This window comes from Heterodontus francisci, chromosome 7, assembly GCF_036365525.1.
Source record: "Heterodontus francisci isolate sHetFra1 chromosome 7, sHetFra1.hap1, whole genome shotgun sequence".
NCBI classification, from domain to species: Eukaryota; Metazoa; Chordata; class Chondrichthyes; order Heterodontiformes; family Heterodontidae; genus Heterodontus; species Heterodontus francisci.
Genome location: NC_090377.1, coordinates 51542177 through 51565952, shown reverse-complemented (window position 1 = coordinate 51565952; position 23776 = coordinate 51542177). Strand labels below are relative to the sequence as shown.

General features: G+C 43.1%; 1 protein-coding gene across 2 annotated transcripts in view; it reads right to left on the bottom strand.

Annotated features, from left to right (window-relative positions):
* Nucleotides 1-11869: 11869 nt before the first annotated feature.
* itgb5 (integrin, beta 5) overlaps nucleotides 11870-23776 on the bottom strand; it is a 173004-nt gene continuing 161097 nt past the window's right edge. For both annotated transcript variants that reach the window (XM_068035171.1, XM_068035170.1), the window contains 3 exons: nucleotides 22864-22983; nucleotides 17957-18123; nucleotides 11870-13688 (listed from right to left, as the gene is read on the bottom strand). In XM_068035171.1, the coding sequence (XP_067891272.1) occupies nucleotides 13593-13688; nucleotides 17957-18123; nucleotides 22864-22983 (383 nt within the window). In that variant the 3' untranslated portion in view covers nucleotides 11870-13592. The remainder of the gene's footprint in view (nucleotides 13689-17956; nucleotides 18124-22863; nucleotides 22984-23776) is intronic.

Below are 23776 nucleotides of genomic sequence, written 5' to 3'. Positions count from 1 at the left end.
ACAGGCTTTGGGGAGTCAGGAGTTGAGTTACTTGCCTCAGGATTCCTGGTCTGTGACCTGCTCTTGTAGCCACGGTATTTATATGGCTACTCCAGTTCAGTTTCTGGTCAATGGTAGCCCCTAGGATGTGATAGTGGGGGATTCAGCGATGGTAATGCCGTTGAATGTCAAGGGGAGATGGTTAGATTCTCTCTTGTTGGAGATGGTCATTGCCTGGCACTTGTGTGGCACGAATGTTACTTGTCACTTATCAGCCCAAGCCTGGATATTGTCCAGGTCTTGCTGCATTTCTACACGGACTGCTTCAGTATCTGAGGAGTCACGAATGGTGCTGAACATTGTGCAATCATCAGCAAACTTCCCCACTTCTGACCTTATGATTGAAGGAAGGTCATTGATGAAGCAGCTGAAGATGGTTGGGCCCAGGACACTACCCTGAGGAACTCCAGCAGTGATGTCCTGGAGCTCAGATGATTGACCTCCAACAACGACAACCATCTTCCTTTTTGCTAGGTATGACTCCAGCCAGCGGAGGGTTTCCCCCCTGATTCCCATTGACCTCAGTTTTGCTCGGGCTCCTAGATGCCATACTCAGTCAAATGCTGCCTTGATGTCAAGGGCAGTCACTCTCACCTCACCTCTTGAGTTCATCTCTCTTCTGTATGTTTGAACCAAGGCTGTAATGAGGAGCTGAGTGGCCCTGGCGGAACCCAAACTGAGCGTCACTGAGCAGGTTATTGCTAAGCAAGTGCCGCTTGATGGCACTGTTGATGACACCTTCCATCACTTTACTGATGATTGAGAGTAGGCTGATGGGGCGGTAGTTGGCCGGGTTGGACTTGTCCTGCTTTTTGTGTACAAGACATACCTGGGCAATTTTCCACATTGCAGGGTAGATGCCAGTGTTGTAGCTGTACTGGAACAACTTGGCTAGGGGCACAGCAGGTTCTGGAGCACAGGTCTTCAGTACTATTGCCGGAATATTGTCAGGGCCCATAGCTTTTGCCGTATCCAGTGCCTTCATTCGTTTCTTGATATCACGCAGAGTGAATCGAGTTGGCTGAAGTCTGGCATCTGTGATGCTGGGGACTTCAGGAGGAGGCCGAGATGAATCATCAACCGGGCACTTCTGGCTGAAGATTGTTGCAAATGCTTCAGCCTTATCTTTCGCTCCCCCATCATTGAGAATGGGGATATTTGTGGAGCCACCTCCTCCAGTTAGTTGTTTAATTGTCCACCACCATTCACGGCTGGATGTGGCAGGACTGCAGAGTCATCTCATTCCCCCAAAGCAGATCCAGCAATGCCTTCTTCTGGGATTTAGAAAATTCTCCTGAACACACTCTAGAAACTCTTCCCCTCTATGCCCGTTATACATTTACTAGTCAGACAATAAATATAATGAGGCTCGTGTAACTACAAGAAGTTTCATTGGCCAGAATATCGGCATTCTCAAGTCTCATAGTTGGTCCCAGGGGTGTAGCCCAAAGAGTTTCCAGAATCACTGTAGCTCGCTGCACACCATATATTATTGTAATGAAGGGTTTGCTGCTTCCCGAAGCTGAAGGTGATAATGATGAAGGATCTCTCTCCCCATAGCATGAGGAGGGTGGATCTGGACAGCCAGTTCCCAGAGAAATGTATAGCCCAGTGCCTTCAATGAATAAAAGATAACTCACCAAATAAAAGCACTGCAAACCACTGCTCTCCATCACAAAATCCCTCACTGTCAAAGACTTCTGCCAATTTCCTTAAGACAGAAATCCAAAAGTCCTCTGTTATCATTCTGCTTCCAAAGGTGCTCAAGTCATATTTCCTCTCTATAAAAGCATTCACCCAAAGGTGCCAGACGACGTGATTCACTCTGTGAAGGCTTCAGAGAGGATGCAGAGAAGATTTACGAGAATGGTTCCAAGAATGAGGGACTTCCGTTACATGGATAGTCTGGAGAAGCTGGGGTTGTTTTCCTTAGCGAAGAAAAGGTCGAGAGGAAATTTGCTGGAGATGTTCAAAATCATGAGGGGTCTAGACAGAGTAGATAGAGAGAAACTGTTCCCATTGGAAAAAGGGTTGAGAACCAGAGGACACTGATTTAAGGTGATTGGCAAAAGAACCACCAGCAACATTACGCAGTGAGTGGTTAGGATCTGAAATGCACTGCTTTTGGTGGAAGGAGATTGAATTGTGGCTTTCAAAAGGGAATTGCATAAGCACCTGAAAGGAAAAAAAAATGCAGGGTTATGGGGAAAGGGTAGGGGAGTGGAACTAGCTGAGTTGCTCTGGCAGAGTGTTGGCATGGACATGTCAGGCTAAATGGCCTCTTTCTGTGCTGTAACCGTTCTGTGATTTTATGATTCTAACTATAATAATGCCCCCAGCTAACATACTTGTTCGAGCTCCTCATCTACTACTTCTACCTGTTAGTTCCTGAGTGAGGTAAGATTGAGCACTGAGTGGGATGGGTAGTGAAAACCATTCTGACTGATTAACTACTTCACTTCGGGTGAGTATCCCTGGGTTGGGGCTAGATTGACTGTTACAGAGTTGGTGATGAAGTGGCAGCAGTTGAAAATCTCCAAGTGCCAACAAATTGAAATCTGGAAGTACCTGGGTAGTCATTGGAGTGGCTGGTCCTTTCCTGCAACCCAGTTCCTCTGATATGAAACACAAAAGAGCTTACTTAGTAGTACTCACGCTGACCTTGACCCTTGAAGAGATAAAGACTAGGGGCCGGATTTTTGTTCATGGGTCAGGACCCTGATGACCAGAGCATTTCCGGGCCCTGACCCTGCGTTGCGCCAGCATGCTATTTTTAAATGCAAAATAAATAAATGGTCTGGGAGCGAGTCTGGCACTCAACTAGAGACAGGGTTTGAAAATCTGGCCCTAGGTGTTAAGGTGAACAATTCATTTTTTAGAAAGCATAATAAAGCTATCACTACCCAACTACCGAGGATGAGAATTTACCAGTCTTCTAAAGCCCCAATCTCACCAATTCACACTTTTGGTCCTGTCCATCTGATTTTCAATGCTTACTCCTCATGCAGTTGAAAATGTTTTAACAATGGTGCTTTTTCTTTCCCCACAAATTTTTTTGTTATTACTTGAGTTGAGAAATGAAAATTGGGCAGTATCCTTGGTGGAATTTTACTATAATATTTACTGATATTTTTCAGCGGTCCCAGGAAGAATCTAAGTAGTTAAGAGAAATCCAATAATCACTCATTAGAAGTTACTTAAATGGAAACTGAATGGAACATACTCATAAAATTAATCTTACTTTCAAATAGCATTCAGAGGCTGATTTTACAGTTATGTCACAGTAGCTGTATGGGCACTTTTTACACCTTCAGTGCTTAAATCTGAACTCCTGCTATAAAGGTGTGGTGAACTAATTTGCATAGTATGGCATTCCTGGTGCACATTATCTTTCCAAAGCCAGCGACTGTTACATCTGTTATAGAACTGCTCGTCATCCTGAAGTTGTCCTGGTATAGAGGGGGAAGAAATGGCTCCACCTCTGGGAGAAGGTGCCTGAAACTGTTTGAAAGTGTTTGGACGTTCTTCACAGCTGGGTACTCTGATGTAGAGCAGATGGACATCCTCTTGTAGAGAGCAGCTGATCGATTGATCATTTAAATGCGATTTCATTTTGGCTACCTTTACCATCTCACCTTACAATACATGCCAACAGCCCATCAGTTCAGCCATTTTTTTATTGATTCATGGGATGTGGGTGTCGCTGGCTATGCCAGCATTTACTGCCCATCCCTAATTGCCCTTTAGAAGGTGGTGGTGAGCTGCCTTCTTGAACCGCTGCAGTTCATGTGAGGTAGGTATACCCTCAGTGCTGTTAGAAATGGAGTTCCAGGATTTTGACCCAGCAACAGTGAAGGAACGGCGATATAGTTCCAAGTCAGGATGGTGTGTGACTTGGATGGGAACTTGCAGGTGGTGATGTTCCCATGCATCTGCTGCTCTTGTCCTTCGAGGTGGTAGAGGTCGTGGGTTTGGAAGGTGCTATCTAAGGAGCTTTGGTGCGTTGCTGCAGTGCATCTTGTAGATGGTACACACTGCTGCCACTGTGCGTCGGTGGTGGAGGGAGTGAATGTTTGTAAATTGGGTGCCAATCAAGCGGGCTGCTTTGTTCTGGATGGTGTCGAGCTTCTTGAGTGTTGTTGGAGCTGCACCCATCCAGGCAAGTGGAGAGTACTCCATCACACTCCTGACTTGTGCCTTGTAGATGGTGGACAGGCTTTGGGGAGTCAGGAGGTGTGTTACTCGCCTCAGGATTCCTAGCCTCTGACCTACTCTTGTAGCCACGGCATTTATATGGCTACTCCAGTTCAGTTTCTGGTTAATGGTAGCCCCTAGGATGTTGATAGTGGGGAATTCAGCAATGGTAATGCCACTGAATGTCAAGGGGAGATGGTTAGATTCTCTCTTGTTGGAGATGGTCATTGCTTGGCACTTGTGTGGCACAAATGTTACTTGCCACTTATCAGCCCAAGCCTGGATATTGTCCAGACCTTGCTGCATTTCTACACGGACTGCTTCAGTATTTGAGGAGACGCGAATGGTGTTGAACATTGTGCAGTCATCAGCGAACATCCCCACTTCTGACTTTATGATTGAAGGACGGTCATTGATGAAGCAGCTGAAGATGGTTGGGCCTAGGGCACTACCCTGAGGAACTCCTGCAGTTCAGATGACTGACCTCCAACAACCACAACCATCTTCCTTTGCTTAAGGAATGACTCCAACCAGCAGAGAGTTTCCCCCCTGATTCCATTGACTCCAGTTTTGCTAAGGCTCCTTGATGCCATACTCGGTCAAATGCTGCCTTGATGTCAAGGGCAGTCACTCTCACCTCACCTCTTGAGTTCAGCTCTTTTGTCCATGTTTGAATCAAGGCTGTAATGAGGTCAGGAGCTGAGTGGCCCTGGCGGAACCCAAACTGAGCGTCACTGAGCAGGTTATTGCTAAGCAAGTGCTGCTTGATGGCACTGTTGATGACACCTTCCATCACTTTACTGATGATTGAGAGTAGACTGATGGGGCGGTAATTGGCCGAGTTGGACTTGTCCTGCTTTTTGTGTACAGGACATATTTTCAATTTTCCACATTGCAGGGTAGATGCCAGTGTTGTAGCTATACTGGAACAGCTTGGCTAGGGGTGTGGCAAGTTCTGGAGCACAGGTCTTCAGTACTATTGCCGGAATATTGTCAGGACCCATAGCCTTTGCAGTATCCAGTGTCTTCAGCCATTTCTTGATATCACGTAGAGTGAATTGAATTGGCTGAAATCTGGCATCTGTGATTAGTATAAATGGGTGTTTGATGGTCGGCACAGACTCGGTGGGCCGAAAGGCCTTTTACAGTGTTGTATCTCTCTCTGACTCTATTACCTATATTCTCACAGGGAAATAGATAGCAGCAGATGATTACCTGAAAGGACCCAGAAAGAGGTAGAAGAACCAAATGTCTGCTCTGTACTAACTCCAGCATTCTAATGCATTCTGCAAAAACATGGAAAATGAGCTAGTCATCATGGAGAACCTAGCTTCTACCCTTCCAGTGTGAATCTAGTGGGTCCACTTAAAATTGAGGTTAATGGTGACCTACAGCATGTTGATAGGAGTCAAACTTGTATCAGTGGTGGCACTCTCACCTTAAAGTAAGAACATTGTGAATTTAAACCTACTCCAGAACTCAGTGAAGCATGGAAGGAGTGCTGCACTGTTGGAGCTGTTGCCTTTTAACTGGATTGAAGTAATTATTAAGCATTCCCACTGGGTACTCTTTGGTCACATCGCCTGTGCCAGAGACAAAGGACATAATTTTTCAGTCCCTTTGGCGACAGGCTGGGAGGTGGGAAGGCTGGCAAAATGATGTGGGAAGGCATCTGGGGGGTGCCCAACATCCGCTACTATGCTATTTTGCCAGCAGTGGGAAAATTGGCAGATTGGCCCACCTGCCAGGAGGCCATTTGAGCCATATAAGTGGCCATTGAGGGCCACTTCCCACCTCCATGGACATTTTGCTCACGTCGGTGGAGTGGGGGGGTGGTGCTCGCTGCTGTTTGGGGGAGTTGGTCCAGTGACACCCGATAGCCTCCCAGCAAGTTCCGGGGGGCCCTCCTTTATGGGGACTCCATGGCCCACAGAGGGGCCCCTGGTGGCAATGGCCACCCTTGTGACAAAGGTGTTGCCAGTGCTCAGTGACCAGCCTGCGCACCCAGATTGCTGGGGCCTGCCTGCCTGGCTCTGGCATCCCCCAACCCACTTACCTTTATTCGAGGATGCCCAGCCATTGAGATGCCCTCTCCCTGGTGTTGCAGCCTCAGCAATGGCCACTGCTGGCAGTGGCGCTGTTGAGCTGCCAGCCCTTTGACTGACCAGGCAGTTCTCGGGGGCGGGCTGCTGTCCTTCATTGGATGGCAGTCTCGATGGCAGCCACTTAATTACCACCTCTAGTAACATGCCTCCCTGGGTCTTGCCACCAACTGAAACGGGTCACCTCCCACTTTCAGCTCCAGTGGCGGGACTTCTGCCACCTCCACAAAATTCAACCCAAAGTTCCTGTAAGCCAGGCACTCAAGATCGGAAACAAAGTCAGGAAAGGTCAGCGATTGATTGGAGGTGGCCATAGGGTTATCCGAGTTAACCTGCCTATATCATGTCGAGTGGAACTCTGGTTGTCTGGAATGAAGCAGTACATGGATGGTCAGTGCTACAGACATTTGCTGTCTCAGCATAATTGCTTGTATACCTGGGAAATTTTTCGTATTATTAGATACCAGTGTCATAGTTGCACTGAAATAGCTTAGTCAGAGGAATGGCTAGTTCTGGCATGAAGACCTTTAGCACTACAACAAGGATGTTGTCAAAGTTTATGGCCTTCACTGGTTCACTTTTTTTTAATTCATTCATGGAATGTGAGCATCGCTACCAAGGCCAGCAATTTTTGTCCATCCCTAATTATCCTTGAGAAGGTGGTGGTGATCCTTCTTGAACCGTTGCAGTCCATGTGGTGTAGGTGCACCCACAGTGCTGTTAGGGAGGGGGTTCCAGGATTTTGAATGAGTAACAGTGAAGGAACAGTGATATAATTCCAAGTCAGGATGGTGTGTGACTGGGAGGGGAACTTGTCGGTGATAGTGTTTCCATGCATCTGCTGCTCTTGTGATAGAAGTCGCTGGTTTGAAAGGTGCTGTTGAAGGAGCCTTGTTGAGTTGCTGCAATGCATTTTGTATGTGGTACACACTGCAGCCACTGTGTGCAGGTGGTGGAGAAATTGAATGTTTAAGGTGGTGGATGGGTGCCAATCAGTGGGCTGCTTTGTCCTGGATGCTGTTGAGCTTCTTGAATGTTGTTGGAGCTACAATCATTCAGGCAAGTAGGGAATGTTCCATCATGCTCCTGACTTGTAGATGGTGGACAGGTTTTGGGGAGTCAGGAGGTGTGTTACCTGCTGCAGAATTCTCAGCCTCTAACATGCTCTTGTAGCCACAGTATTTATATGGCCGGTTTAAACAGAGCTGTGTACATCTATAAATTCTACCCCTTTGTATTCCAGCTCTCGAGATAAAGGCCAACATTCCATTAACCTGTTAAATTGTTTTTTGTACCTGTTCACTAGCTTTTAGTAATTTATGCACTAGCACCTACATAAGAACATAGAAATAGGTGCAGGAGTGGGCCATTTGGCCTCTTGAGCCTGCTCTGCCATCCAGTAAGATCATGTCTGATCTTCGGCCTCACCTCCACTTTCCCATCCTATCCTCATACCACTGACTGTGAAACCCATTAAATCTTGTAGCTTCGGAACAAACAAGGCCAAAGAAACCTGATCACTCCCTGGCAGTACCCATGATGGTCGATAACTCAGGAGGGGACCGAACTTGACACCTTTGACTGTGTATGTTGTAAATACTTCAGCTTGTCTCTTGCATTCATATGTGGATTCTGTTATAGATAAGGATGGGGATGTTCATGAAGTCTTCTCCTCCTTCCATTAGTTGCCTGATTGTGCATCACCATTTTTCATTGGATATGGAAGGCCTTTAGAGCTTTGCTTTCACCTCTTGTTTAAGGAACTGCTTAGCTCTATCCACGGCCTGCTGTTTTTGGTGTATGTGGGTAACCCTGTGCAGTAACTTTGCTAGGTTTGTACCTCATTCTCACGCATATCTGGTGACGCTCTTGGCATGCCCTTTTACATTCCCCATTGGTCTCCCAGCTTGGTGTAATGGAGGAATGATGGATGTGTAGACCCATGAAATTGTAGATAGTGATGGTATACAATTTTTCTAACCTGATGGCCCATTGAGCCTCTTAGGTGCTCCATTTTGGTCTGCTGAATTTATCCTTAGTTTGTCCCATTTAGCATGGCCATCATGTCACACTATATGGTGGAGGGTATCCTCACTTTGAAGTCAAGACCACTGTGGTGGTTACTCTTACCAATGTTATTGTGGATAGACATGTCTACAACAAGTAGGTTGATAATGATTTGCCAGCTGGGAGTGATCAGGGTGCTTTGTTCTTGTTTGAGCTGAAGTCATGCAATTTCATGCAGTCTGTAATCAATGCTGAAGACTCCCAGGGCTAAATCCACCTGTGCTACTAATTCTGTTGGCTATAATTCCAGAGACGGCTGGTGGTGAAGTAATTTGGGATGTTCTGAAAGTACACTCTTGTAAACCATACTTCCGTTATTTGTGACAGTGTGTTTTTGTGTATTCCAAAAGGAGGATTTGAGCAGACACCGTGCAGTCTACTTGGCGACATCTTTAAGTGGTCACTTAAGTGAAAGTTAATATCATTTCCTTTGGATCATTATTTTATTCTTTTTCTAGATTTATATTTTTGGTGACGTTTTGTGCTGGAGAACCTTTCCACATTTGGCTGTCTGATGTAGGAATTAAGCTCTCCCAGGCCTGTTGCAGGGAGTAAAGCTCATATTTGGCTCCAACCTGGTAATTTCTAGATATTTTCAGACTGCGTTAATACATGTTTCTTATAGGCAGCAGAGAGGAGATTTTGTCTCAGGCTAGATTGAAATTTGAATTCCAGAAAAGTCAAATGTCACTCTCTAGCCTAGTAGGCTAATGAATATTTTCATAACTGAATTGCTTCACTACAGCCAGTGCATCTTTACAACCCATAACAATGATTGGTCTGATTCCCACTGAGCACAGAGATGGGAGAATGAAGTCCATGAAAGAAATGTCCAGACGCCACTCAGAACTTGCAAGTACAGTCCTTTTGTAGAAATTGTTTTGTGCATTTAGAACATTCACACTTCAGTGAAACTGAAAGCCTGCTCTGGGAGACAGAAACAGACTGGAGAAGCAAGGCACAAGATGCCAGACAGACAGAGAAATATTTCAAGTCGAGCAACTTTCTAACAACAGCAATTAAGACTCGGATTCCAGAAGTTACAGACAACAACACTAATGTCACTTACCAGATGCAGTAAATGACAGTTTTCAATTGTTACTTTTCCCCAAGCTCTGATAGTCTGTAAAAGATTTTTCCCACAGCGCTAAGTTTTAAAGTGTTTCTTCCAAATGTAGTTTATACATTGTAAATGCTTTAAGTGAATCTTGCACAGCCTAAAAGGGCAGTGGAACCATATTCAACAGGGAAAGGGAATTCATATATATATGAAAAAGGAAAAAATTGCAGGGCTATGGGGGAAAGACCAGGAGAGTGGGACTAATGAGATAGTTATTTCAAAGAGCCAACTCAAGCACAATGGGTCAAATGGCCTCCTTCTATGCTGTATGATTCTACAGTCTTTTAAAAGATTTCAGACACTGGAATTTTAATATATGCCGGCGAAAACAATGCATTAAATGATATGCATGTGTTAAGTGAAACTAGAATTTTATAATGAAGCAACTGGGATAATGAAAGGCATAATTTGACAAGGAAAAAGAGGGAGAAGGATGTAGAATCATAATTTTACAGCACAGAAAGAGGCCATTTGGTCCCTCGTATTTATGACGGTTCTCTGAAAGCTAGCCACTTAAGTCTCATGACCCCTAATGTTATTCAATATCCTTTAAAATTTTTCAAACATTTACTCACATCCCTTATAAAAGCAATTATGGATTCTTCATCCACCACTATATCTGGTACAGCATTCCACATCCTAACAACCTTCTGTGTAGAAAACAATCTCTCAACCTCTCCTTTTGTTCTTTTACCAGATTCCAAATTTATGCCCTCTAATTACTGACTTACCAACTAGTGAAAATAAGTTTTCCTTATTTATCTTACCAAATTATTTGTGTGTTGGAACACCTCTAACAGATTTCTCAACCTTCTCTGTTCTAATGCAAACAACTTGAGTAACATCTTATCCTTGTTATAGTCTCAATAAATCTCTTTTGCACTCTTTTGATTAAGTTGACATCCTTCCTAAAGTACAGTGCCCAAAAGTTGAAACAATATTCTAACTGCAGCCTAACCAATGATTTCTGTAGGTTTAGCATTGCCTCTTTGCTTTTGTATTCTATAAAGTAGATATTCCAAGTCCTTGCCACTGCTTAAATGCATCAGATATTGGACTGGATTTTAACAGCCCGCTGCCAGAATAGGCGTCGGGAGCAAGAAAATGCAGCCCACATGCACAGGGCCCATGTTGCAGTGCCACCGCGATTCCAAATGCGGCGGCTCATTAGCATGGCCCGGGTGGACCCCCGCCCCCACCACCAATGACGTGGAGGGGGCGGGTGAGCCGTTATGGGCAACGGCGTCACAGGCAGGCTGCCATTTTTAAAGGGTTTAGAGCAGCAAATGAAACATTGAATTTTTAAAGAGCCAATTAGTGTACATTGTAAAATGGCATTAAACTTCATTTCAGCCCTTCTCCCTCCCCTGGAATACCTACAGTCATTAAAAGACCTATCCTGCGCCCCCCCACCCCTCCCACCACCTGACAAAGTTCAAACCCTTTGTCCTTTACCCAGCTCCCCCTTCCTGATCTGAAAAATGTTCCTCCTCCCCCCTCCCCACAAGTTATGCCTCGTTTCCCCGAACTGGGATTCGAAGGCGTGGCATTGCCAGCCGCCCAAATGAAGATTGGTGCGGCAATTAAGGAGGCGATGGGAGCTTCATTAATTTACATATGGAAATAGTGGTCCCGTCATCGAGCGGCAGGGTAGCTGCCAAGAGGCCTCACCGCCGCTGAAATCGGTATGGAGCCTGTCGGGGTTGGTGGCGGGCTTCCTCCGTTCCTATCTTCATTGCCCCCCACCCCCCCCGCCACCATTCCCGGCATCGGAGATGCTTTAAAATCCAGCCCATTATGTCAGCTCATATACATCTGGCAATATGTGCTAGTGGCGATTAAGGTATTTCACCATGGGCGCTAATACAGAAAAATTATCCTCATGCTCCTATTCATAAAACCTAGGATCCATAAGATTTTTTTAAAATACAAGTTTATCAACTTGTCCTCCACCCTTTTCTTGTGTACAAAGTGCTAACTGTAGGCTTGCAAATGGATTTTACATTTATATATTAGAAGGGGGGGAAGGAGCTTTTAAGTTTATTTCACGTTTTAAATTGAACTGGCTTTTTTCAGGTGCCAGCAATTCACAGCACTTGGGTAGTTATTCACTGGCAGTCAGAGAGGATGAGTTACTTCAGAATCAACAGGAACCAAATATCCTGCCAAATAACAGAGAAAATTGACTATATTTAACAATGACCACAGTTCTCACGAGATAAAGGTTAGCTTAAGGCATCAATTCCTTTATCAGCCATATCTAGTTAGGCCTAGCAAAGGAGGATTGCTGCTTCTCTTTTACAACTTTTAACATTCCTTAAAAATAGTGATTGATTCATGCCACATAAATGGTCAAACTACTGTATTACCTGTACCACATCAATACAAGTTGTTCCAACCAATAAATAGCATCAAAGTATAGAAGGTGCATTTATATAAGGAGAGATTGTAGGATTGTAATATCATAAAGAAATTTGGACCTCCACATTGTCTTAGTTATGTCCTGTTGATTAACTGTAATATTTTTTGAAAGTGCAATTCTCTGTGCTAAAATGGTTTTACAAATACAAGATGCTGCATAACTGGACAATAAAAATGTTTCAAAAAGTACAAGGCAGTTCATGCCACCATTATGTAACCTCTTCCAGGGCAGTTTAATAGCACAGTGCTACCCATGCTGTTCCTCCTGTGTATAAGAACCAAACAACATAACTTTGACATTAATACTAGAATGTTGACACAATCAGCAAACTTTCACAAAACTCACAGAAAATGTTATCATCAGAGCTCCAATGAATAAAAATCTACAAATTCTTCAGCTAGTATAAAATTACATAGTGTCGGTATTTTGCATCAATCGCCTATTATAGCTGGGAAACAAGAGCCAAGGCACAGTGGGGTAGATTTGGACAATGGGTAGATTTGGGCCACTGGCTGTCCAGTAGTCCTCACAGGAGGCCCAGTCCATTTTGCGGCTAAGCCTTGTTAGCATAGGCCCAGCAGTCTGCAAGCAAAAAATGAATTCTCTAGGCCAGTCCATTAGCTCTGAGCCACTGCAATATTGGGCAGCCTGGCTGGCCTCCAACCCAGAAGGTAGGTGGGGCCTGAAAGGGGCAGGGCAGAGGGGGAAATGGAAGGGAACCAGGTATGGCAGCAGCCCAGGTCATTTTTGCTGAGCAAAGAGGAGCACTCCTGCTCCTTCCAGCTCTGCAAAAACAAATTAACATTTATCTGCTGGATTCTTGATAGTTGGACTTTTAGCTGATACTGGGTAGAGTATATATACCACACGCTCCACCCAGCACTATCTTAAAATGACAATTGGAGTACAGCATCGAATCCTTGCATAGTAAAATGGTCAACTACCTGACTCAGGCAGATGATCTATCTGTCTGAAGTTGGCATCAACTGGATTGGAAGTAGTAACGAGGCGGTAAGTGCTCCCCCACCATTTTACGGTATTATTGCCCTGTTTTCTGCTGGCATTACCAGTGAAAAACTACCCCAGCATCTCTACAATCAAATTTATACTACCTATATGGTTCAAACACCATTTTGGATTATATTTCTTCTGAAGTAGGTATAGGTAAAGAAAAACACCTATTTCTGCTCAATTCTGGGGTACAATGCTAACATTAATTACTTGATAGTTTTGTTATGCTAAAAACATTTACCATGGGATTAATGTAACCGATTTTGTCATCAAAAAGCTGTAAAAATCCCAAGCTTTATAACTTCGTATCAAACCAAAAAATGTTTTTTTGTAAAAGTTACCTGCCCTGAAAAAGGATGCAATTTGAATCTCCATCATCCCATAACTAAGCAATAAACCCAATGAAATGTTTTCTTCTCCAAGAACTGTGGTCAATAGTCCAAAGCACACATGTCTAATGTTTTCTCTAAATCAGGCAGATGCCTAGTACCAAGTCTTGCTTCTGTGCAGAATGCAGTAATTTCAGTCTTGTCTGCCAGAGGAAGAAAGGCAGAGTTTCCAGTTGCCAGATTCAGTAATGCAATCCCAGTCAGGTGCTAATTGATGGCACAGATACCATTACAAATCTGCTCCCAATTCAGTCAACTATACCATTGTAAGATTTGTTATGTACTGTTGAAAGAATTTCCACTGTATGAGTAGTTATGGGTTGTCTGTACAGTGGGTTGGTTGCCTGAAAGGAAAAGCATATTGAGGGTTAGCACTGAGAGCTTAGTTTTGTTTTACACCAAAACCACTGTACGACTAAATAAGACAGCACTTGTGTAATTGTATTGAGTGAGGGTAACTTTCAATTGCTGGGTGTCCCATTATCAACCAACCACTAATTCCAAGGCGAAGGAAATATTTAATTTTACGTGCCTAGGAGGAATACTCCTGATATAAAAGCAAAATACCGCAGATGCTGGAAATCTGAAATAAAAGTAAGAAATGCTGGAAATACTCAGCAGGTCTGGCAGCATCTGTGGAGAGAGAAGCAGAGTTAATGTTTCAAGTCAGTGACCTTTCATCAGAACTGGAATACTCCTGATCCTCCAAAATCCACAAAAATGCTCCAGCCTTATATTCTCCTATTCAAGCCCCAGGTCCCTGTTTGGAAGCTCCTGCTTGCTAGTTGTGTTTTTAATGGAAATACAAGCTGAAAATGGTAGTGGCCTCCTGATGCCAGTTTTGTGCAGAAATTGAAGATCAGGCTCACTGCTTCTCATAAAAGTCATCATTTGGACAAATCAGTGGCAGATGAAATGCAATGCAGAATGTATGTCACAAATATACTATGTTTGAAGCAGAAACAGCTAAAGGTGACACAGAAAATTATTTCAGCAATATGGCATTTAACTAAACAACACAAGCCTCCTTCCACCCCTCTTCATCTAACTCTATCAACATATCCTTCTATCCTTCCTCCCTCATGTGCTTATCTAGCTTCCCCTTAAATGCATTGATGGCATTTGCCTCAACCGTTCCTTGTGGTAGCACGTTCCATATCCTTACCAGTGAGTTCTCTATTGGATTTATTAATAACTATCTTTTATTTATGGCCTCTAGTTTAAGTCTCCCCCACAAATGGAAACATTTTCTCTATGTCTACCCTATCAAACCCTTTCATTATCTTAAAGACCTCTATCTGATTACCTCTCAGTGTTTTCTTTTTCCAGAGAAAAGAGCCCTAACCCATTCTGTTTCTCATGATAGTCATAAATTCGCCTTCCGGTATCATTCTTGTGAATCTTTTTTGCACCTACTCTAATGACTCTATGTCCTTTTATAACATGGAGACCAGAACTGTGCACTGTAATAAAATCAAAAAATGCTGGAAATACTCAGCAGGTCTGGCAGCATCTGTGGAGAGAGAAGCACAGTTAACGTTTCAAGTCAGTGACCTTTCATCAGAACTGGCAAAGGTTAGAAATGTAATAGGTTTTATAGCAAATACAGCAGAGGTGGGGCAAAAGACAACAAAAGGGAATGTTTTAATAGGCCGGAGGGTCACAGAGAATAACTGACAAGGTCATGGAGCAAAGGCAAAGGGTGTGTTAATGGTGTGGTGAAAGTCAAAGTGTTAGTGCCGAGAGGGTGTTAAATGACAGAATGATGTGTGATCTAATCAAGGTTCTATATAATCTTAACATAACAACCCTGCTTTTCAAACCTATCCCTCTAAAAATGAATCTCAGTGCTTGGTTTGCTTTTTTAAAAAAAAAATGGACTTATTTAACCTGTGCTGCTACTTTTAGTGATTTGTGTATCCCTACATCATTTAAACTTATCATTCAAGCTATATGTGGCGTCCTTATTCTCCCTACCCAAAATGCACCACCTCATTCTCCTCTATGTTGAAATTCATTTGCCAATTAAACACCTATTGTGGAAGTTTAATAACGTCTTCTTGTATTTTGTCACATTCCTCCATCGTATGAATTAAATCCCCCAATTTGATGTTTTCCACAAATTTTGAACTTGTACTTCTGACTCCGGAGTTTAAATTGCTAATGTAAATAGTGAACAACAGTGGTGCCGGCAGCCAAGAGGAGATGTTATAGAAGCACACAAGTTATTAAATGCCACAGATAAGGTTAATCCAGAGCACAATTACCAGGTACACCAGGACCCTGGAACAAATAAGTATGATTAAGGGACAATGCCAATAAGAACTTTTTCATGCAAAGAGTGATTAACATTTGAAAGTCTTCTGGATAGACTGTAGGAGAAGAAAATCATAGACTCACTCAGTTGTCGGTTACATATTATATTGAGCGGAATGCAGGTGTTGTGTCTGGATAAATTAGCTAAGATAGGGCAAATGGCCATCTTCATCAGTGTGCCCACCATCTGGTTTTAATAATACCTGTCAAAATCTGCAAGTATTTATCTTTTAATCAGACTTTATAAATTTGGGGAAAATGTCCATTATCTAAGTTTGAGTAAAGTGAGACCTCAGCAGAGGAAAGTGAAAAAGATCCTGTTGAGATAAAACAGGAAAAAGCCAATAATGAATTCTAAGGTGAGGGATCACTGATCCATTATTTTGCACTTTCATGCATACATAAATGGGTCCAGGATCACAGTATTATATATAAGCTGACTGGTATTCACACAGAGAAAATTTTTACCTGGAACAATGTCCGGTTACACCAATATATCATAACCACCTACCTGGGGAAAACTCCACCCTGCATGTCAGTTAATAAGCAGCTCAATGTTTGGGAACTTTGTTCAAACAAATTATTAGATTGATAAAGCTAAGTCACTACAGTTCAGAATGTTTACAATTAAAAAACATTCAGCATATTTGCCCTCATAACACAAATGGCAGGAGAATATCAGACAGCTGTGCATTATTCTGCACAAGATTAACTTAATATTGGCTTTCTAGTTCTACCAGAGTTTCTTATAATGTCATCACCATGGATTTCATTCACAATCTATTTTTAAACTTCTGGGTCCAGACTTAGAACCACACATTTACTATAAACCTTACTGCATTTACAAATAATGATTTATTAACTTTACATTAAGGCCCGAAAATACTCAGGACTTGAACCTGGCAGTAACATAGGATTGTTTCCATGAGTGCCCTCCAGCGCTGACCCTACTAGAATTTGATTGGTCACTAGGAGGGCATTTAAATCGCATAAAGCAGGTGGGAGCATTCTTGTTATGGGCACATTTCTGGTGCCTGCCTGTCCCATCAGCTGGGAAATCTGCCAGCTGCCTGCCATTGCTGGGTGGGGATCCCTTGCTAAGATTCTAGCCATGTCTTCTTCAGCCCCTGTATAACGATCCAATCCAGAAAATTAAACAAAAAACATTTCCACTTTTTAGAGGTCTGTTTCGCTGGCCTGGACACCACTTTCACACATCAGAGGCTATTACGCTTCATCTTAACTTAGCATACCAGCCTCCAGTATTACACTAAGTCACAACTAAGTCAGGCAAGTGCAGACATCTGCTGCAGTGGGTCCCTTCCCCGTTGCTGGTCACAGACACCATTTGCCTTGTAAGGGACGGGCAGAGGTATCAATCATTACCATTGATGTCTGATAAACCTCAGACAGTGGAGACCTGGTGTTTTCTGGTATGGACATGTTCCAACAGGTTCCCAATTTTGGCCATACCAATGGCAGAATCAAGAAGTATCTTGGTGTTTCTCCATAGAAGGGAAATTTTGTGATGAAGTCACTCTGGGTGTTCTCACACACTTTTTAAAGGCCAGTTCAAGCTTAATATTTATCTCATAAACTTTAAATCACTGCTTTCAAAGACAGCCGGAGACCACTGCACAATTCCAGACATGAATAATTCAACAGTTCTTAATATTATTGGGACTATAAAGGGGCTGATTCTGTGGCCCTTTCACTATACCAATTCATTTTGGCACAAATATGCTGATTTCACCAAGTAAAGCATTCAGTTTATTTAATTTTCCAGTACTCTGGCACATCTCTCATAATGTGCCAGGAGCAGCAGTTCCACATTGTCAGTTGCTAGCTACCCTTTGTGTGCCAGGCACATACTTGGCATGCAGACGATCAGCATGCACAGGGCAGAGGGAAAAGGTGTTGGAGGACACTGGGCATTGCTGTTAGGAAACCTGCAGTGTCAAAGTCAGGCAGCAGTGGCTGGTAATATAAACATCAAAAACACAATGAGACTTAATCTAAACGGACACTGTGGATCTGTACTGATGCCGAAACTCTCCATAATGAGGTACATGCATCATTTACTGCAAGGTTGACAGCCCAATGAACTTAGTGCAAAGCTTGTCTGCAGGCTCATAGTGCTCTTTGCGCTCATTGATTGTGAGTGCTGCAGATGCAATGTTGGGCTCAGGCCTCTGTGCTTGAAAGCACATTGCATGTCTGCCAATGTATTAATGGCTCAATAACTTCTGTAGCAATTATCCATCTCACTGAAAACATAGTTTATTAAAAATCTTACCATCTCGTATCGGGCTCTGGACCTTTCATTTTGAAATCTGGCAAATTCTCGCCTATCATGAATAGTCACAATCAGTTTCCAAATGGCAAGCAAGGCAATGCCCACTGCCAAAATACTGCCAACCACTGCTAACAATACAGTTACAGGATCGGTTTCACTTGCACATTCTGTAAAATGAGAACAAGTCAGTAAATATAAGGATTGATGAATAGGTCTAGCTCATTCTGCAAATGCAGAATTCAAATTCTAATACCATGCAGTTGCCACTCAATTTTATTTTCAGAACACTTCCCTGCAAAGCATTATTTCCACTAACAAATATTTTAAAAAGCAATAACTTGATCCTATTTAGCATATTTAACATAGTTAAATCTTCCAAGGTGCTTCATGTATGAGAGGTGCAGATACCGATTCTTCGTGAGGGAATTAGGAGGTGACCGAGGGATTGCATGAAATGGGCTTCAGAAGTGGAAGTATTTTTGATAATGGATAGATATGGAGTTTGATGCTGAACTCTGGATCAAACATGACTAAGTACAGCCTCATTCAGCCTCAACAGGTAGCCAGGGAGAAGGATGGAGTCAGTGGCAAAGAAGAGTTTTTGACATGGACCAAAAGCTATGGCTTCAGTCTTTCCGTTATTCAATTAAGATAAAATTCTAATAGATAGTCTGATAGCACAGAGATTCTTACGGGCTGCGGTAAGTAGTGAGAGTGGTTGAATTGGACATTGTCAGCATTAATATGGAAGGTGACCCGTATGCGACAGGTGATGTCAATGAGGGGCAGCTTGTAGACACTGAAAGGGGACAAGCCAAAGAGGTTAGATCGCCAAAGGTGATTTTGTAGAAAAAGGGCAAGGAACCATTGCTGAACATATGCCTGCTGAGTTTGAAAAATATGAGTGAGAACTTCACAAGGGGAGTCAATGGAGGAGGATGGTGTGAGATACCATGGAGATATTGAGGAAGACAAGGAAGGATTTGGTAGTCACAGAGGACGATTTTGACGAGGGTGCCCACCATGCTTTGGCAACTGGACTGGAGGAATTCAAATAGCTGAATGAGGGGCAGATAGGGAACATGGTGTTGATGACAAGAACAGCAAAAGCAACTTAGAGATGGGGTAGAAATTGAAGAGGATGGACAATGATGGAGGGTGATAACTGCAATTGTTAAAAGATAGAGGGATAGTGTCAGAGCAAAGGGAGGAATGTTGGCAAAGATATGAACTAGGAAGGGTGACTAAGGGGTCAAGTGTTTGGTGAGGTGACTCAGTCATCAGGGATAGTGTGGGAAGGGCCTGAAGGAGTAATGGAGTGGTCAAAGCTGAGGTGAACTAGGGGCTATAGAAAGGTTAGGTACAAGGTGAGGTGGGGGAAAGGGTAGTGGAGACAGCTGGGCGAATCACCTCAATTTTGGAGATGAAGAGCTTTGTGTACTTGGTACTGCAGGTGACAGTAGAGAGGGCAGGGAAAAGGCTTTTGTGAAGGTGATTTATCACGAGGAAAATGAATCATGGATTGTCCTTACCTTCCAGAATGATCCTGGAGTAGTAGGAGGATTTGTACCATGAACAGGGAGGTGGGATAATGCTGGATTTCGGTGAGACAGATACTGTGGTTGATGATGAGGTCAGTCATGCACCAAATGTGTTCAATTCTTTCAGGATTGAAGGTAGAAGCTGTACCCAGGGGAACAGCAATGGGAGACAATGGGCTGAATTTTAAGTACCTGGCAGTGGTCCCAATGCTGGGCCTAAAAGGCTGGAGACCACCGGCTGCATTTCATGGCCCTCGAGCAATTAACTGCCCAGCTCCGGTGTCCCTGTCCCTTTAAGAACGAGGATCCAGCCTCCCAGAGCTGCCGGCCAATCAGAGTGCAGGCAGATCAGCAGTTCCAGCAGCACCACTGGGACTGGTGACCACAGCTGGAACCTCAACTGTCACTGAACCAGGAGCAACCAGGGAGCCCTGGACTACAGGTAGGTGGGGGCAGGTTCGCCAGGGCCAGTCAGGCCCCAATGAAAAGCAAGAACTACATACAATCAAGGATTCTACAGTGAGCTCGAAGAACCGGAACAAAAACTCTTCAGGTTTTGCCTCAAGCTTTTCACTTTATTTTTTTCTTCTGCTCTTTTCTGACTCTATTTGCATATGTGTATCGTGTATGTATGCTAGCGTGGGCACGACATATATCCACAGGTGTCAACCGAATTAGAGTTTAAGTTCAAGTTTAATAAATTTCAACTTTTCTTCTTTAAACCTAAGAAAACCTGTTTGTGCTGGTTTCTTTGCCTTATAATTGGAAAGCAGTGAACAAGGATTCACCAAGGGGAAGCTAAAAACATGGTGTGTTTAAAATTAAACCCTGTTACGGTAAGACCAGGTGAAGGCTGAGAGGGGCCCCTAGGCACCTTTCTCACCTGGTCGTAACAGTGAGGACAGAAGGGTAGAAAAATTAGAAGATGGGACTTGGCAATGAGAACCTGAAGACCCCTCTGGAAATTTGCGTGAGGCAAGTGCTGATGTGCAGACAAATATGTAGCCAAACTTCAAAAATAAATAGTGCAATGAACAATTTTCATGATATGATATAACTTATTCCTTATTTTAGCAGTTACTGAACACTGATCTCTGGCACAGAACTAAGCTATATCCTGTCCTTAACTGACATACACATACAGGCACTTTCCAGCAAGAGTGGCTGCACAGCTGACTTTTCAGCTGCTTAGTTCATGGCAGCTGAGACTAACTGTAGTTCCCCATAATGAGCTGAATTAGCCAATGACACAGAATGAGGATTGTACTTAGAACTGTTTAGAGTTGTATGGCTCCCTTTCACATGATGCTCTGAGATAGCCATCAATTGAGATATTGGGGAGAATAGATTGACATTTTCTAACTTCTGTGACAGTGCAAAAAAAAAATCACAGTCAGCTATGTATACAGACAAATTCCCATACTGACATCCAAAGCTCAACACAAACATTTGCTTTTGTGCTTTTACAAACACTTCTTTATATACATCAAGATCTGATGCACAGCATTGAGATGAATGACCGAATAAACTACTTTTTTGTGGGTTCCATTGTGCCATGCAGGATTTTTAATATCCACCCAAACAAGGGTGTGCCTTCAAGTTAATATCTCATCCAAAGAATAGCACTCCATCAGCACTGTACTGAAGTGCCAATTTTGATTATGTAACTAAGTGCTGAAGTGGGGTTTGAATCCGTGACATGTAACAACCTAAGGATTAATAATTTTATACTATATTTACTTTTAAAATTTAAATGAAGTGCTACAGGGGAAACCAAAGAATAAGCTTGGGAGCTGCAAATACAACAGAATAACAAAAAAAACTGATCCAATCCTGTCTCTGAAAAAATTCAGTCAGGTGAATAAAGAGGAGAATATTGATATATTACCCTACAGTGGTGATGCATAATGAAGTTAAACCTAACTTTACTTTTCAGTTTTTATTCTATGTATCTTCTTTGGCCTCCTTGTCTCGAGAGACAATGGGTAAGCGCCTGGAGGTGGTCAGTGGTTTGTGAAGCAGCGCCTGGAGTGGCTATAAAGGCCAATTCTAGAGTGAAAGACTCTTCCACAGGCGCTGCAGATAAAATTGGTTGTCGGGGCTGTTACACAGTTGGCTCTCCCCTTGCGCTTCTGTCTTTTTTCCTGCCAACTGCTAAGTCTCTTCGACTCGCCACACTTTAGCCCCGCCTTTATGGCTGCCCGCCAGCTCTGGCGATCACTGACAACTGACTCCCACGACTTGTGATCAATGTCACACGACTTCATGTCGCGTTTGCAGACGTCTTTAAAGCGGAGACATGGACGGCCGGTGGGTCTGATACCAGTGACGAGCTTGCTGTTCAATGTGTCCTTGGGGATCCTGCAATCTTCCGTGCGGCTCACATGGCCAAGCCATCTCAAGCGCCGCTGGCTCAGTAGGGTGTATATGCTGAGGATGCCGGCCGCCTCAAGGACTTCTGTGTTGGAGATACGGTCCTGCCGCCTGATGCCAAGGATTCTCTGCAGGCAGCGAAGATGGAATGAATTGAGATGTCGCTCTTGGCTGACATACGTTGTCCAGGCCTCACTGCTGTAGAGCAAGGTACTGAGGACACAGGCTTGATACACTCGGACTTTTGTGTTCCATGTCAGTGTGCCATTTTCCCAGACTCTCTTGGCCAGTCTGGACATAGCAGTGGAAGCCTTTCCCATGCGCTTGTTGATTTCTGCATCGAGAGACAGGTTACTGGTGATAGTTGAGCCTAGGTAGGTGAACTCTTGAACCACTTCAAGAGCATGGTCGCCGATATTGATGGATGGAGCATTTCTGACGTTCTGTCCCATGATGTTCGTTTTCTTGAGGCTGATGCTTAGGCCAAATTCATTGCAGGCAGCTGCAATCCTGTCGATGAGTCTCTGCAGACACTCTTCAGTGTGAGATGTTAATGCAGCATCGTCAGCAAAGAGGAGTTCCCTGATGAGGGCCTTCCGTACTTTGGTCTTCGCTCTAAGACGGGCAAGGTTGAACAACCTGCCACCTGATCTTGTGTGGAGGAAATTCCTTCTTCTGAAGACTTGAACGCATGTGACAGCAGCAGGGAGAAGAAGATTTCAAACAGTGTAGGTGCGATGTATACACACACAATATATATTACATATGACAAACTTGCCTGCCACAATGAATGACTTATTTTCTTATTTAGTAGCAAGCTCAATAAACAAAATAGCATGAGAGACAGTGAGACAGAGGGAGAACAAGATTGACCAGACATTGAGTTGTGCAAGAGAGAGTGCGAGAACTGAAGTATCTGTGAATGAGAGGAAATGAGAGTGAGTTTGTGTGGGGGAAGAGAGAGAATTAACAAAAAAGAGAAAGCACACTAACCTGGTTCTTTCAGAGCAGTAAGGATAGACTTTCCACTGACATGTTCTGAATAAGTAAATCTCATGACACAGTCATTTTCGGTTTTGTACAGGCACAGAACTGCATCCTGATCATCTGTTTCTGGAAAAATACAGGAACAAATTTTCAGCCCTGTGGTAAGAGCCAGCTCCTCTTCTACAACTTCAATAAAATGGGAGAGGCTAAAAGCCCAATTGTTTTCTGTGAAGTGTACAGCCAAAGGCCATCAACCATTGAATTATACTTAATAAGAAAAAAAATGTTCTTTTTACTAGTTTCTACATATTTCTGGTGTTATTTTATTTTTTCTGCAACTTTGCAGTTTTGTCAAGTTTGCATGAAACAGACTTTCTATGCAAACATCTGTAATTCATTAGAGTTTCAAGATACATTTTGAAATAGCATGGAGTAGCATGCTAAAGCAAAACCTCCTATCATCAGAAATGCCATAATTCAGGAAATTTTTTCCAGTCACACCACTCTTAATTAGAAATGTCTTAAACCTCAACCAAATTAAGTGGCTTCCTACAAATAAACTAATGACCTTTTGTTTAAAAATGCAGGCTTGGTTCATTCATGGGAAAAATTCAACTTCTGAGAACAAAGCCTCATGGTTTAATTGTTTTCTATTAATTACATGCCTTTTAAAAAGTTTTTTTGAATTTTATTAGTGTATTCTAATTATTGATGGCTGAGCCTTAGTGCAAAAATCATTGGTCGATTATTAGAAATAGGAGACTGGGGTATTACCTTTTATTTCAATCACTGCAATAATTCAGTCATTTTGATATATATTTTTATGATTCCTTTATAATAAACAGCTTGTCCTGTTCACTGAATAATGTTGGCACTATGCTAAACCTGTCAGTAATTCTGAGTGACTTACTACCATACA